Source organism: Apis laboriosa, unplaced genomic scaffold (assembly GCF_014066325.1).
Source record: "Apis laboriosa isolate Shangri-la unplaced genomic scaffold, ASM1406632v1 scaffold43_cov150, whole genome shotgun sequence".
Classification (NCBI taxonomy): Eukaryota; Metazoa; Arthropoda; class Insecta; order Hymenoptera; family Apidae; genus Apis; species Apis laboriosa.
In genome coordinates, this window is record NW_025223292.1 from 678411 (window position 1) to 696223 (window position 17813).

At 33.9% G+C, this 17813-nt stretch overlaps 1 protein-coding gene across 3 annotated transcripts in view; it reads left to right on the forward strand.

Annotated features, from left to right (window-relative positions):
• LOC122716248 (RING finger protein 17) overlaps window positions 1–17813 on the forward strand; it is a 216587-nt gene that overhangs the window by 93068 nt on the left and 105706 nt on the right. The window contains exon 1 of one of the 3 annotated variants that reach the window (XM_043939147.1): window positions 2859–2884. The exons of the other annotated variants lie outside the window; for them this stretch is intronic. Coding sequence (XP_043795082.1) covers window positions 2867–2884 — 18 coding nt within the window. The 5' untranslated portion in view covers window positions 2859–2866. Of the gene's footprint in view, window positions 1–2858; window positions 2885–17813 lie in introns of those variants that run through there. 3 annotated transcript variants of the gene reach the window in all.

Genomic DNA, 17813 nt, shown 5'->3' on the forward strand with positions numbered 1-17813 from the left:
ATTTTTTTTTTTTTTTTTTTTATTTGTACACGTCGTCACGGTATTCGCGATAGATATTTTAATTACACGTCCTTCATTTCTTTTATATATCTCCTGCTTGCTTGCGTTAATTTACACTCCGTTGCACCACCCTCCCCCTCCATGATATTTCTTAAAGTTACATAAAAAAAAAAGCATCGCGTTTCGTGTTAACAATCGAGAATATATGTAATATTAATATTTTAATTTCCGATGCTGATTAAAATTTTAAATTAACTTATTTAACTTTTGATGTGTAATTTAATTGGATGAGCGTTTTAATTTTGATATCATCCGTTGATTAAAATTCCAAGTTAATTATGGATCTGTAAATTAATTTACAGAGTAAAGTTTATTTAGTAATTATTTAACACCGTGTGCTGCAACCGATTTGTATATCGATCGATCGAACGAATTCGTAACGAATTATTTTCCTCCTCTTTTCTCGATCGTTCTCAATTCGTTTAATGTCTTAATATTATCGTTATATTTTTAAGAAATATATTATTCCAATTATAAATAAAAATAGGTTTGTTTCGCGAATCAATATTACTTCTCTATATTACTTCTCAAGTCACGAATAAGATATTCGGATAATTTAATAAAATTAACCGTGAGAAATTTTCTCAAAATTATCTTGCTCTTACGATATCATGGTTGGACCCATACCAACGAATTTACATACGATTTGTATTTATTCAAACGTGCAACATTTCACTTTTATCGCACGCCTCCTTTCGAGTATCGCCTTAGGAATATCGAGTTATGAACTTTCGGTTGCAATTCCCTTGTCCCACGCTCTATTTCTTGTATCCAGTTTAAAATTTCGAGTCGATGTTCCTAGGAATTTTTACGTTTCTTCACAGTCCCTCCCCCCCAAGTAAAACTTTTTACCTTTGACTCGTAAAAGTGATGAAATGCGTGCACGATGCGAAAATATATATTGGAAATAAATCATCATTTCGAAATTAAAAATGTGAAATCTTGTTGAGATTTCTGATTAGTAAATCGGTAAAAAGTGAAAGGGATTTACGGTTAGAAAAGAGAATAGCACTTTGCAATGCGTCTTCTTATTCTTACACCGATCTCTCTGTGATCGATTAATAGACAGATGAGGGAAAGATAAAAGAAAAAGGTATAAATATAAAAATTTGGATATGTTTAAACCCTTTCGAGACGAATTTTAACATTTAATAGAATCTTATGTATTTTCAAAATTTTAAATTTTTCCAAAAGGAAAGAAAAAATGTCTTCGATATATTGATCATTCTGACCTTTTCTCACTTTTTACATCAAACATTCTTTGATTCAATTTTCGTGAAATCATTACATACGTATTAATAGTACTTAAATAAAATATCACGAATTTTACTTTTCCATCGATTTTAAAGGTTAGAGGTAAAATTTGTGAAAAATAAAAGGCAAATTAACATTTCTGTTCGATTCGCTATAATTTCAAATCGATCATCGTTCTGAAAGGCACAAAAGCAATCTAACGATCCAAAGACAGGAATAACCCATCAGAATTCTCGAGAAACTCGTATTCCAACTCTCGAATGAAAAGAGAGATTCTTGCTGTATCGCGAGACAATTGAATGCGCTGGTCGCGTGTGCTCGTTATCCATGCACCTCGTCGTCGCAGTTCGCCGACCAATTAAAAGTTCCGTCTTCGAGAGATCGATTACCCAGGCTTTAGCCTTTTAGAATTTGTTCACGAATGATCAGATGACAAGGCGGAAGTTTTTCTTTGTTGTCGCTTGGAAAGCTGTTGATGATTCCAAGATGTCCGACACTGTTCGAAAAGTGCGTTCAAACGAGTTGAAGGAAGAAAGAAAGGGGGGAAAAAAACGAAAGTTTTGTCAAGGATTCGTTGTCGATGTTCGAGGTTTGTCGATTTTTTTAAATTAGAATGGAATTTGATAGTAAAAAGATCGAGGCAAGAATAGTTCAAGGTTTGTTCTTCCATTCGTGAAATAATTTATTTCCTCAAATGATTTTAATGTTTCTATATATGTATATAATATTTCTTGTTTTAATCCGATCTCCTAATTATGCAAATTCGAAAGCGAGCGTTGAAACGATCGAACACGTGTTCGAGAGTAATTCCAATGGAATTTCTGATAAAATATATAATGGTGTAACATTTTGCTTTTTTTTTTTTTTTCTCGTTTGTTAAATATTTCGCGAGAAGATTAAGGCGTGAGAAGGATCGATCGATAGATCGAGATTACGATCAAACGAAATATCGCTATATTTATTGTTTCCTTTTCCATGAGAAAGAAATTAAAAAAAAATAAAGAAAATTAATGGAAAAGTAAAGTTTGTGATATTTTATTTAAGTATGCTAGTATGTATGATTTCACGAAATTAATCAAAGAATTTTAACGTAAAAAGTCGTGGTTTTTGAATTATTCGAACATTTTTAAAACACTTTTGAAATTAGAAATGTCTTCTCTATTTTAAGAAAGCACAAAAATAAAGTTTCAGACGTTTAATTGAAGTCGTCCCTTCAGAAGGGCTGAAAGCTTTTATTGCCATTGTATTATTCATGCTCTTCTATTATTGAACATCTAAACTTTGCGGTTAATTATAAAGTTTCTTACTTTGCTATCGGTAGAGACAAAAAAATCATTTAATATTCTAATCAATATTAATTTGCAAGTAAAGAAAATTTTTCTAGTAAAATTTGTTTTTTTTATATTTATTGTATATTTTATATATATAATATTCGAGTAAATATAGTAGTAAAATTTCATTCAAAATTCTCTTTCTCTCAAACTAACGTGTCTTTTCTTTTTTTGTTTCAGGTATGTATACATCTTGCAACACTGGCTCAATAATCTACAAAATGGCATGTGTTAAAATGGTAAGAGTATCTCATAATCGAACGTTACATAAAATATCTAGTATTTAATCTTTTATTTCTTTTATTTTTTAGTAATGTTCAAGTATAATGAATTAATAATAATTCATTTTCTATAATATTTATCTTAATATTAACACTAGAATTAGTAAACATTATTAAAAATGTGCAAATGCTTTTAATAAAATTATAATAAATCAGTTTCTATGCAAACATAATTATATACATTTAATTATTATAATAACTTTAATCATATATAACATTTTTAATAATCTTTACTAATTATTTTTCTATAAATTTCGCAACGAAATAGAATTTCTTTCGACTCTCGTCCAAACCTTTTTCGCGAAAATTCACAAGTTCACAAGTTTTCGTGAGAAGTGTATAATCGGTTTAAGTTAAGTTCAACTAAAGATGTATAAGGGAATATAGTACAACGCATTAGAATTTCATCGTGAATTCTGGCGCACAGTTATACGCCATTTGTCTGCCGTCATTCAAACATGTCGATGAGTTCAGAAATTCAGTTCGAAACGGTATCCTTAGACGGAAGTGAACTTTCAGTCTCTCTGCCATGCGAGTTCTATAACGTTTTGAGCGTGATCATGCTCGAAAACGTTGTCTCATTTTCGAAGAAACTCGTAAGACTTTAAAATTTTTGTTTAAAATTTATATTATTCATCGATATTTCTGAAATATTTTTAGATTTGGAATTTTTTAATCGTTCACAGTAGAGATAAATATTTTATAAATATCGATAGAATTTGTTGAATTCTTAAAAAAATTATTATTAAATGATATCAATTGTTTAGATTTATTAGATTCTTTTTTTTTTTTTTTTTATTTTATTTATATCTTGAGACGACAAAGATTTCCGAATCTTCGTTCTATGTAAATTTCACGAGAACAGTTACTCAATCATGTCTCCGAATTCCCGAAGAAAATGATAGAAACCGTGTCTTGCATAAACCACATGCACTATCCTTGATTAAGAGACACATCTTCCGAGCATAATAAATCCGCGTATAATATATGAGATGAATACGAAAGTAAAAACCTTTGAAAATTGAATAAGAAAAGAATTTTTTTTTTGAAATTTTTAGTATGACTAAGGTTAAGAATACTAGTAGCACGAGTCAATGATTTCAGAATTCGAATTTGATCGATTCGATCATCATGATCTCCCTAAAATATTACTTTTCGAAAAAAGTTCATTTTCAAAATCAAATTTAATCGATCCTTCAATTACACGCAATTGCAATCACGAATTTTTCTTGTATATTAATTTTTTCTATTTTTTTTTTTTTTTTTTTTCATTATTTGTTCTGTTATTCAAAATTTCAAACAGCTTGCAATGCAATTCTATTTTTCCATCCAAACCATCTCGTCTAACTATCCAACTTTTACATCCCTCGTAAAAATTTCTCCTTCGGTTTTCACAGTTGACCAAGTATTTTTCTGTTGATGGATCGTCCGATTTCAAAGTTCCATACCGGATTAACCGAATTCGCTTGTAAAATTCGACCAGCTTTGGAAAACTTTCCAACCCTTTCTTTCCTCGCCCCTCCTTGGTTTCCTCCTCGAACTCCTATCGCTACACCCAGAATGCTCAAATGTCCCGAAAGAAGATTGCTATTCGTCTTTCTTCCGGATCCAATATTTCCTGCTTTCGTTAAAATGCTTTCGACTCGTTTTTACGAGATGGGTACTTCACGTCGATCACGTATCACACGGTTCTCGTACAAAAAGAAAATTACGTTTCTAAACATACGATTTTTTTTTTTCTTGCTTTAAGGTATACTTTTAATTAATATCTCGTGTTTAACAATTTTATTTAAAATTGTGTGAAAAAAGGAATACGAAGATGTTCTGATTTGATCGATTTATTTTCTTGATAATTCTAATAAAATTATTTTTAGTTTCAATTAGATATTTTTTCAAACCACGAATTTCTTTCGAATATGAAAAAGATCTTTTTTTTTTTTAAGACAGTGATAGAATATTTTTTAGAAATATTATAAATGAAAATGTTAATGTTTTTAAATATCGTGTTTCAATTCTGCGGATAAAAATAATTGTAATATCGCAAAATATTTGCCATTCTCGCGTTTCTTTAAAAAAATAATAATAATAATTTAAAAGAGTTATGAAACATTCGGAAATCGAGAAAGAATCACATCAATTCTGATTGATTTTCGTCTGATTATAATATTCTTTCTACGCAAGCATTAAGAAGGGACGTTTGTGCCCTCGAACACTTAGCAACCCCAGCGTTCGAGGGGTGAAATACATCGATGATCGTTATATATTTCAACGATGAGTTGCCACTCGTAGCTGCTTTTGCTCGTTAAAAAAATATAAATCGGGATCCTTCTCTCATAAGGGAGAAATTCCGCTTTTTACATTCGAGGGGGGAGAGGAGGGGGGCTAAAGTATCGTAATAATTGATTCGAGTGGATGCTCTAATTGTAAGTGGAAATTTTATCGCCAACGTATCAAATTGGAATTCAAACAGAAAATATCAAAGGACAAAGGAATTACTTCTCCATAAATTCACTTTATCGACACTGTGTTTTCTTTTTTTTTTCCTTTTTTTTTTTTTTTTTTTTTTAATAATTAATTAGATAAATTCGAGTATCTTCTCCAAATTGTTCATTAGCCAGAAAAATGCAAATATAAAAATTAGAAACAAAATGAAAAGAGATGGAAATTTTTATTGATATAAAAATATAGAAGCAAAGTGAAGAACTTTTTTTTTTTCCAATTCAGTAATAATATATAATTATTCTAATATATTTCATTTTAATTCGAATGCTTTTCGAATAGCTGAAATATCACGGTATAGAGAATAATTGAAAAGTAAATAACAAGGACAAAGGAGGAGAAATATCGATTAAAAAAAAATAATATAGAATTATAGAATTTATTAGAAATTATTTCGAACAGGTATATTCCATAGACGGATGAATGACGAAATTTCGAACATATTCGATCGTATCCACAGTTGCGTCGTATTACCAAGCAAATCCGCTTTCGAAACACGTGGCAATTATTAATGTTCTCCATTAGGTGTTATCCCAGATTGAATGGAAAAAGAAAAAAAAAAAATTACCCCTGCTCTGTATGAACGAATCATCAACGCTTAATTCCCTTAATATAATTCCGGGAAAAAGGGTATTTTGTCTTGATCTCTGGCAGAGAGAGTTCATCCTAGATGTCATTGCAGAGAGACGAGATTTATAATTGTGACAAACGAATATATATTTTTATTTTAATTCTTTAATATTATTTATTCCCTTATTTAGCAATAAATTAATAACCAAGGAATAATTTTACTTTTAATAGAAACGAATGAAAAGTGATATGAACTTTAATTTTTTTTACGAATTTCAAAAAAGAACTCGATCGAGATATAAAATATTTATTTTATGCTCCGTCAATTTTTATATATTAAGGAATGTTATAGAGAGTCGTGCACAATTCTAAATCAAGATTCTCGCGTGGAAATATATATATATATATATATATATATATATGCTATTTCTGAATTTCTGAAACGAAACTCGAAAGCTTCTTGAAACTCGATTCCAGAGACGATTTCCAACCGAGCAAATTTCACGTTTTACAGAGTGTTAATTCGTGGGTTAATTAAACATTCGCGATCCTCGTCTTCACGTATCTATCTTGTATGAAAATTTTAAGAAGAATTATTTCAGATCAGAATTGTCTTCACAACATCATCGTATCGATCAATTTTCTTCACAAAGCTTTCCATCCGAAACATTTCTTGCAAAACAATATTACCCATTGTGGTAATGAAAAGAGGATGTGTTTAAAAATAGGAGGAGAGGGAAGGGCGGAGGGGGAATAATATGGGAACCGTGTTAAATTACTTTCTTCTGGTCGCGGAAAACGCGAAAGAAACGTTTGTATTTCGAGTCTTTAATTAGGGGCAGATTTAATAATTAATTGGACAAAGATTAAAAGCCCAAGCCGGGCAAACTGCGGTCGAATTCGCGAATTAATAAGTCCGAAGGAAAACATGGCCGCGGAAATATCGACTGTTGAAACTGTTTCCCCACTCGTGCAGCGCCAGTTCGCGGGCTGACTGTCTATAACCGTGTAATTTCCTCTTTCCTTTAACGTGGCGCGCATATACACACCCATATACACACACGCGCGCGTTAAAAGTAAGAGGTAGAGGAGGGGGGGGGAAAAATTGAAATATCCTTCCATGATTAAAATCCACGGTTAAATACAGGCAGACAAGGTAGATAAAAATTCCAAATATCGGTCGATTTATTTATTTTTCGCTCTTTCGTTTCGGACTATGCTAATATAATCGTTGCGCGTTTTCCAAATCTTTGCCAAGAGTCAACCTCAAGAATATCCTTTTAATCCAAACTTTTATTAAAAAGTTAAAAAATTCTCAACATTTCTTTCTCTTGAACGCCGCCCAACGAAGGCGTCGCAAGTCGACGGACAGAGCGGACAATTTTTTCCAAGGTATTTCCGTCCGGATTTCGCGTCGCCATCCTTTGGATAACAGGGGAGGGAGAAGGGAGGGGAGGGGTTTGGTTAAAACGAGCGTGGAATCGTGCTCTCATATCGCCACTTTATATATCGCTCCATCAACGACGCTCGAAAACTAATTACCCGGACAGCGATCGTTTCCGATTAATCACCCATAAAACATGCGCGCCACGCACGGACATTTTTTATGACACTTTTCTGTCATTCAGTTCGGTTTTCAAAACGACAACGTCGCTTGATCGTTAACTATCCTCTTTTTCCTCCCTCCCTCCCTCTCTCTCTCTCTCTCTCTCTCTCTTCCTCCATTTCCCTCAAAAATGAAACGAAGAGAGGGGGGGAGACAATAATAAAACGGGATGGGCGATCGCGTAGCGACGAGATGATCCGTTAAAACTGCTACATGACGAGCCATAATTCTGACTGATTAAACATGCATGGCATTTACTATACACCACGATTTCGTGACGTGGCAATAACGCGCCGCGCTACCACCCACCCCCTATAACCGATCGATCCCCCCACCACCGCCACCCCCTGCCCATCGTATTTGCTTCAATTCGCTGTTTATCCGCTAAATGCACCATAAACAATGGATCCGCACAGGCACGACGACCAATAATGGCGGCCTTAAACCATCGATCCGCGCGCGCGGGTTATCACGAAAATAACGTCTCGCCCTTCCCTTCGATCGAATCGAAGCCCTAAAAAAAAAATATGTATATATATATATATATGTTCGATCGATCGAGTTCCCTCGATCGACAACTCGACGTGGAATCGTATTTTTCCTCGGTGTATTTTTAACGGTTGAAAGGGTTAATATCGTGGAAGAATGAAATTGGCCGATGGTTAATTGGATCCCGCGTTGTTCAATCAGACGTGGCGAGTCAGCTGGTGAAGAGATGCCGGTCATTGTAGGGAGGGGAGGGAGAGGATTTAAGGTTAATTGGGCGTGGATCTCTCTTTTTTTTTTTTTTTTTTCAAATGAGTGAGCGTAGTATAATTATGAATATATATATATATATTTAGAATAGAGTTGGTCTGGAGGAAGGAGAACGGAGGGTTTTTCGAAGGGTGGGTGTCCTCTGAATTTATTCCATATGGAATTTAATTTTCTTCAATTCAATTCTGACAATTCTACATTTCCATACAGTTAAAGGAAGGTAAAGGAAATATCTTTTCTTCTCTTGGAGGAGGATCTTGCCCGACCGTAGTGAAAAATCTTCCTAAAAAGGGAAATAGGTTGATTAAAACCTATGCAAAGAGTTAGCTCGTCGAGAATAGGGAGGGATATGAGAAAAATATATACGCGACATCGGGTTTAAAGGGAGTGTTGTTTTTTTTTTCTTTTTTTGTTTTTGTTTTTGTTTATTTACGTTGCCAAGTCGAAAAGTTTACGCAGCCGGGGACAACAATAAGTTAAACGTTCCCGCCACAATTTTCGTGAGCCAGCCAAGTCTTCCTGCTGCCGACCAACCCCTCGAGTCTTTTAATTTCCATTTTTAATTAGTAAATCCATCGAACCGTTTACCTCTCTCCCCTCCTCCGTTTTTGCGGTAGAAACAAGCGGCTGTTTTCGAAAACAGGGGTATATATTTAATCAAAAATCGAGAGAGAGAGAGGAAACGGTATTTTCGCTTCGAACGTTTCGCGGCTCTCGCCAAAATTGAATTTTCTTCTTTGGAACAGTTTATATCGTTCGTTTCTTTTTTTTTTTTTTTATATATACATATATATATAACCGGTTCCCATGTTTGGAATAGTTGATAACTGCGACTGCCGTTTAATTATCGGCGATCCGTGCTTTTTGTTTTGTTATTATGAAATTCGCGAGATTTCGGCGCGAGCGTGAATTCGCCGGGAATTGAATTGATTTTACATTGAATGGGATCGATTCGAGCTTTAAAAGTATTCGATAGAAAATTGATTTTTTTTTTTTTTTAATTAACTTTTTGTCGCGCGATATATTCTTTCTTGCAAATCTTTGAAAAAAGGTATTCACTCGTGAACAGCGAATTTTCAATATATTTAAATGATATTGAACGGCTTATATTAAGAATAATTTTCTTTCGAACGAATATGAACAGCACATTAATTACTAAAAAATGATAGAATTCAGAATTTTCGTATCATCTTTCGATCGACAATCGTCAATAATAATTATGTCTGAGAGTATACAATTAGAATTAGAAAGGAAAAGAAAAAGAATTAGATATTCGAAAAGGTAGAATTGACACAGGAAGATTCGTACTTGTTGCACCATCAACCATCCTTCCATCAAACTAATTGTAAATTCTGAAGTAGTTTTCCAATTCCCTTCGAGTGTCGAGGCACTGTGTTGTGGCACGATGGACCGTGGTAAGAACTCCGTGTTTAATCCACGGAGATTGCCACGGAGTCTGGACACAGGATGTACCCTCCCGAGGACCTTGATTATGCAGATTTCAACGTGGATGTTCTCTTAGCCGATTGAACGCATCCATTCTCGCGTAAACTCCTAGGTTAAATCTGTTATGCCAGAGTCTCTCGATCTTTCTCCCAAAAAAATAATAAAGACCTGGAATATTTCGAAAAATTAATTATTACGCCGTATCATATGGTGTAATAAATAAATAAAATTATATTTGAATGCGTATTATTTGAAATTATATTCTCGAGCAAGATGATCGAAAGGGGAGAATTGAAAAATATTATCGTTCGACAATTTCTGCAAGACAGTGAGTTGACTGAGTTAAGGAAAGATGTCTGTCTTGACTCGATGGTAAACTCTCTAATTAACTGTCCATCACTTGCCTCCTCCACCTTCGATGAAGGGACTTCTTACTTATTATTCTTCCATCGCGACTGTTTATTCGTTAAATTGAATATTTTTTTAAAAAAGATTTTTTGTTTCACTCGATGATATTTTATTGCATTCTTGAAATGGAAAACATTTTTTTTAATTAAAAAAGACACGGATCTTCTACAAAATTTGATCTGTATAAAATTTATATATCCAAGAAAAGTGTTAATTTCATATTGATTAAAATTAAACATATATATATATTCTTTAGTTAAAACGAGAAATAGTTGGTGTCTATAAAAAAAAACAGGAAGCGGATTAATTCAACTCGCCAGAAACCTTGTTTTAATCGTGTCTCGGGCACAATTGTGCGAAATTAGACAAAACTATGTTTGAACAAACATTTCGACGAATCGTACTTCGGGGGCAAAACTGTTAAACGATTCAATTGGATTCGGGATAACGACCCGTGTGCGTGAGATATATAATTTACATAACACGAGATTACCGTTAAATCCATTGTTTCACATTCCATTTTGGGAATGAACGAGCAGTGAAGGTGGAGAAGGGGGGGGGGGGGAGGGGGTTGTAAATTTGTATAACGTGCTGTATTGATCTTATAAAAAAGAATAGAATTGTTATTACTTATAAAGTATTATCACATTGTTCGTATTTTCATATTTCTTTTTCCTTTTTTCCTTTTTTTCGCGATAAATCGCAATAAAATCCTTTCATAAATAAATTTCCTCGGTTTTATTATTCGTTTAATCAAAATGAATCTGCATCTCAAAGATTAACGGGGGGCTATCTTTGCAGAAGGATCGTCGTGTAAATACCAAAATTAAACTGGCAGCGATCGTGGCACGATCTCTAGATTATACGGCGAAAAGATCACAAAGGAATTAACATGTTTCGAGAGCACGTTTTGGGTCACGTCTCCACTCGACCCAAATCCCTTCAGAATTTCGTTACCTTGTCGCGAAGGTGTCTCTAATTAAACACCCTCGCCCAAGTAACAACGTTCCAAATTCACCCGATTGTTCAACGTTTCCCTTTATATTTCTCTATCAATGTTGACCGCAAATAAATCTCTTGCTTTATTATTTACTTCAAATAAAATAATTCTTCTTCTGACAATATAACGTTGATACCATCGATACCTCCATTCTTTCTTTCTTCGACATTTTCTCTCACAGTAGTCAAATTTCTCAATGCTTCCTTTTCCTTTTTTTTTTTTACAAACAGAATTTTTCTCTTCCTCAGTGCAGAGTAAGAATAATTCACTAATCTTCTTCTCACAAAAGGAAATTTTACTTTTAATTTTTTTTTTCTTCTTTTTCTTTATCAACTGTATCGTTTCCTTCCATCCTTTTCAAAATTTCTCTCCGCCAATCATCTGGCCATCGATACATAATGTTGATAAATATCCAATAGCCTATATTTCCAACCATGTTGGTTACCAACGCGGTGAACGATCTCGAAAACACTTTATGGTCACGCCATTTCCTAAGAATTTCACGCTATCGCTCGAGCAAACTCACTTGCTCGAGATATAGTGTCCAGTAGTGAAAGCGGAACCTGTTACTCTCCTTTTAATCCTTTATGCGCACTCGCGTTGCTTTCGATCTTTCTCTCCTTCTCTCTCTCTTTCTCTCCCTCTTTTTTTCCCTTCGTCTCTTTCACATTCTTTTTTCTCCGTCTCTTTTCCTCTATCTCCGCAGCCTGCCGTCTTTCCCACGTTCATTTTACTCGCAGAAGAAGTTAATTGAACGGTATTTGACGGCGCGAATAAATCGAAAACGGAAATTGGACGAGACGAGGCGCGGAAGCGAGACGGTTGTCGGGGCCCGAGAGAAGTCTTGAAGTGATCAGCTTGTGAAATTTCTTCGTTTCATTGTTGGGGATAAGTTATGTTGCGTGGAATACCGTAGGCAACCTTTGAATGACGTTAATTGATTTTTGGAGGAGTGGTTGGAGAAGTTACTTATTTGTTGTTAATTATCAAATCCAAAGTTTGCTCGACAGGATGGTATTGTTTGTCAGTGTGAGATAGTTTATAAGAGAGATATATATTCGATTTATTTGAAGGATAGAATTGTTATAATTTATTTCACAGGATAAGGATATATGTTGAGGTTTAGAGTTATCTGTTGGATTATCTTTCTCGTCGTTGAAAGAAAAATTAATTTCGAAAGGATTAATGAGAAAAACAAGGATGAAGAAAGATCGAAATACTACTTTTTTCCTTTTTCAAGGGGAGAAGAAATATTTCGATGTTCTTCTGTTTCGTTTCTTCCTGTTTTTATTTAAAAAAAAAAAAACATCAACAATCAAAAGAATTTCTGTAAAGAAATTCTTCCTCCAAATCACTTCCTCTTAATCCAAAAAATCTCTAAACATTTCTTTCAACAAATATCGAACAACAACCCTTGAATTTTCCTAAAGTGTATCTTCTTACAACACCTTTTACTTTAAAATAATAACAAACTCGTTCCACATAACCGTGCATTCACACAATTTCGTCCATTAGTAGGTGGCGCCCTGATAAATCATAAGTTTCGCCCTATTTAGTTACTTTATGGGGAAGGCTTGAACTTTCCACTAGGCGCGACTCCATGCACATTCCACGTTCAAAGAAAGTTGCAAGGTGACGGTGTTACTCGTAGAACAATAGGTCTAACTCGTGTCTCGTAAGAGATGGAATTATTGTGATAGGCACGAAAGTGTTTTGTTGCAATAAATATTGTGGCTCCTCTGTGAATTCATTCTTTCATAGTTGGATATACTAGGGATATTTTTCACAAGGGAATAGTGTAGGATTTTTTTCTGGCGCATTTTATTTTTTATTTTATTTATTAAATTACACGTGTAGATCAGTTGGATTTTTTCCCCTTTTTTGGAAATTACATTTGACGATTTGAATTTTTTTTTTTATTGGAGATGCTGAATGTAATTTTTTTTTAAGTATTGATCGCAAATTTTCTTTTATCACAGACGAAAAATATTCGAAAATATCCTTATATTTTTTTCAAAATTATCAATAACATCGAATTAATCATACATTCTCTCCATTATTTTATTTCGATAGCTTCGATAAGCAGAGTCGAAACGATATATCGTGAATAATAATCGTCGAAAGAGGTTGGAAATTTCCGCGTTATCTCGTCTTGCAAAATGTACTATCGTGGAGAAAAAAAATATTCTATATAAATCTAGTATCCCGTATTTCGATTTAACGTAGAATCCCTCGATTATTACTCGTCAACATCGCGTGTGATAAACTTTAAACGCAAACGAGCTCCCCATCTCCACGTTATTCTTTACGACTTACGCCCTCGCCGATCGATCTGACAATGAGATGCTCGTATTTTTTAAGTTGATAGCTACGAAATTTCCAAGCGAAAATAGATAGTTGCTAGTTTATTGAAAGAATTTTGGGGATGAAAGATCGAATGTTGAGAATATTTTGTGCTAGAATTAATTAGATATTAAAATTATCTTATCAGATTGGAGAAGGATTTAGATAAAAATGGATTGTTATAGATAAATTATTTACCATTGACGATCATACAAAATTTTTACGGTTATAATCGCTCGAGAGAAGTAGAGTTAAATATAATTGTAATTAATTATAATAATATTCGGTATAACAATGGTAATAAAGATGATAATTTGAAAATAGAAATACACGTGACGTATAGGGATTGCATAATACGATAGATGTTATAAATAATATCAGTGAGGAGAGAAATTTAGGTAGTTTGATATTAAAATCAGATGCCTTAATATATCCTTAAGCAATTTCTAGTATTATTATTCTAATAGATTCCACGATATAGCAAAGTGGTGAATTAAGTGCCCTTAGTTCCTCACCAGTTTCTCACGTTGACGTTAATCGTCATTCGAAAATGGGTCCCAGACGCTATTATTGTCTACAGTCATCTGCATTAAATTGCATCCATCATTTTATCGATTGCATTTATAACTCTTATATATATATATATATATATATTATCCCACTAACGTTAGGATTGTTAATAATAGCAATTTGCATAATCACGGTCTATAATAGCTGTTGAACAATTTGATGGTTGCAGGAAAAGGATTGAAACGTAATTGAGTAGCGATTAACGTCAATTGATATTATATATGCAAGATATAATAGTGTTCCATTTTGTTTAATATACACTTATTGAGTAAAAGTGAGTAAAAGAAGATATAATATTCGATAGAAATTTGAACCAATTTTTTATTTTATTAATTATCTTCTTTATATCTTGTTGTAGAATATCTTTTGATAAAATGTGTGGATTAACGAGATTATAGAAGAATTAGATTATAGAAATTATATGATTACTTCTGTTTTATCCTTTCCTTTAAGGGATTGGATAGAAAAGTTCTAAAAAAATTTGTAAAGTCATAAATTGTGGAAGTCAGTTTCTGAGCAAGGATGCTGGAAATTATTCAGAACTCAGCAATTTAACCCTTGGTCGATTATTGAATGATACTCATCCTTTGGTCAGTTAGTGGCCACTAGTGGCCACTTTCTCCAAAATCATTTGTGGCTGCGGTGAACGTGTCTGGAATATCTCTTCAACTCGATATATAACGAATATAACAGGATCCAATATATAATGCAACTTTCTTTTTTACTTGCATAAAGTACATTTGTATCAAATGTAAGAAAATTAGAATATGGAAAACCGCAAAAAAAAAAAATAAAATAAAATAAAATTCCAAAGAAATAGAGGACAGAAAAGTTTTTTTCACTTTTACCAAGAAATCTGTATTTATGTTCGCATATTTTGACAGATATAGATTGCCTTACGCTCTCGATATATATATATATACATATGTTACTGTTAGTTAGATTTTTCGATTTTTGTCCCGTTCTATTCAATGGACACACATAGAACGGTATACACATAGAGCTAAACTTATTTCCTTCGCAAACTGAGGCAACATAAATCCAGTCCAAGAGACTTTCGTAAAAAGTGAAAAGTGGAAGAAGAACGAGCTGTTTCGGGAAATTTCGCAATTCCGAGAAATTTTTCATTGTACACGATTTCAATATCATCTAAAATACAAAATTAATACAATCGTAACGTAAGTTTCACAAAATGAAAATATGACATCCTGCGATCTTGCATCGAGATCGAACCACCCCGACGAAACACATTTTCCAACCACTTAAATCCCCGATTAATAATCATCCGTATCTGGAAAGAGAGAACAACCACCACCACCTTCATCATCATTGAATTATTTCAACCAGAGATTCCAACAACCTGTATCCAATAACAACGGGTGTGGTGCACGGAAGTGTTCACCATCGTTCGGTTGTGTGTCGACCAATTAATTCCGAGGTTGATCCTCCGGATCACCTCCTCGTGGCGAAAGCGGCTTATCGCCCGCCATTAACGCCCGCTTACCGACCTTTTGAAACAACGTTATAAACATCTGGCCGGCCTCTGGGTGAAAAGTCGGGGAAACGGGGGAGAGGGAGAAACGCGGATGCCAGATGTTATTATCCCGCGTCGTTGGTTAAAACGCCATTTTAATCGGTAGACTGAAAAAGAGGGAGGGGAGAGGGAGGTAACGTCTCTTTCGCTGGATAATAGGATTTCGTTGGATGAGATTTTTTTTTTTTTTTTTTTTTTGAACGAATGTAGCGGGTGGCAGCTTTTCTTTTTCTCTTCGATTTCTGCATTTATGGGAGGAGGGATACGTGTAAAAGATTTGATAGGAAAGATCATGGTGTGAAATATTCCTTCGGCGCGTGCTCCTGTTCGTTGTTCGCCGGCTTACATCCATCCCCCTTCCTCGACTTCGTTGTTTTTCTTTTAATTTGGGAAACGGGACGATGGAGAGAAAGAGAGAGAGAGAGCTCTTTTTAGAAATTTTGTATTGTGAAATTGGAAAGAAGGAAAGATAAATAAAGTAAAGTATAATAATAGTGAAATTTAAATCGACAATAATTTAGATTAGGATTAGAAATAGCGATCCTCCCTTCGTTTCAACTCGATTGCGAATCGTTAATTTCGATCAACGAGAAATTAATACTTGCCACTTATAGATTATCAAGATTACGTGGCTTATTAAATTATATAATATAACACCGAGGCGTGTTATATCGTTGGATTTTTTCTCGTCTACGAGCTCGATTTTCCTCGATGTTGAAGCTGATAGAGTGCGCGAAGCGAAGATTTTCAATTGCACGAACCGCGTTTCGAATAAAACGACGAGAACAGAGGAGAAAGAGAGAGAGAGAGAGAGAGAGAATATTAAAAAGAAAATATGGCGCGCTACGACCAAACCTAGCAATCGAAACTGCTTCTCTATGCACGATGCATGCTGCTCGTCCATCGATGAACAATGTTGCACCGTTCCTCGAACGGTGTCTCAGTGTTCAACGATGCGACGAATGAAATGGAGAGGAATGTTTCTTATTTTTAATTTTCTTGAATTGAAATTTTTTCCCCATTCGATGTTTAGTTATATTTGTATCGAATTATCATTTTGGTAAATGAGTAAAGAGTTATGTGTTTAAGTGAATATAAGTAAATTGTTTCGAAGTTGAGGTTTTTTTGCATATTTATAGGTTTAATCGTCGAATAAAGGATTTTAGATTTTAGGAAATTTGAAAATAAGCGTGACGTATATAATTAGGAATAATATAAAAAAAAATCGAAATATAATGATACAAAATACATTTTGAAAGGACAGATTGAAAATTTATTTAGAGAAGCAAAGAAATTATAGAATTTGATAAAAAGATTTCAATAAAAAAATAAATTTTGTATTTCATTTCAGATAAAGTTTAACACGTTTAGTTTTTTTTTTTATTTCATTTTATTTATTTAAACAAAAATCCGATAACGTGTCCATCGTTATTAATTCTGATTTTTGTCAATTGTTTACAGCTGTATGAAAATATCGGAAATAAATGTCGCAATGCGGTTGACATCTTTCGCGTTTTTCGAAATGTTTCACCCCAATAAGGATCTATATAACTCTTCAAACAGTGATATTGTTTTATTTTGTAAAAAAAAACAAATTGACAGAGTTGACATATATCCTGTAAAATCCCAGACACATTCCACGAGCAACCATCATACACAACAACCACCTTATCATCCTTTACTTTTCCTGATTAAATCATTTCCACCCCCTCGATGAATTTACAACTCGATCTCGTCATAAAATCTCAAAAGAGACAAATTGCGAGATAAATGAATGAATGAATAATAAAATGGAAGAAAATACAGAAGAGAGGAAGTGGGGAGGGGATATGAGTGGAACGAAGAAGGGAAGAGAAATGATATTCACGCGTGTTGTCGCAGAACACGACGTAAACGAGAGGCGTGTGTAATTTGGCTGAAAATGGATTTGCTTTTCATCGAAACGAGGTGGACGCGTTGTCGGTCGCGTATCGCGTGTCATATGAGCCGTGCAACGGGACGGGGAAAATAAAGGGGAGGTGGAAGGAAAAAAATCGCTGGAATTACAATGGTATTTGTTTTCTAACGTTTCACGACTCGATAATACGAAATGGACAAAACGTTTCGAAACTTTTCCCTATCCTCTGATAGCCTTTTTTTCCATCCCTTGGAGCAG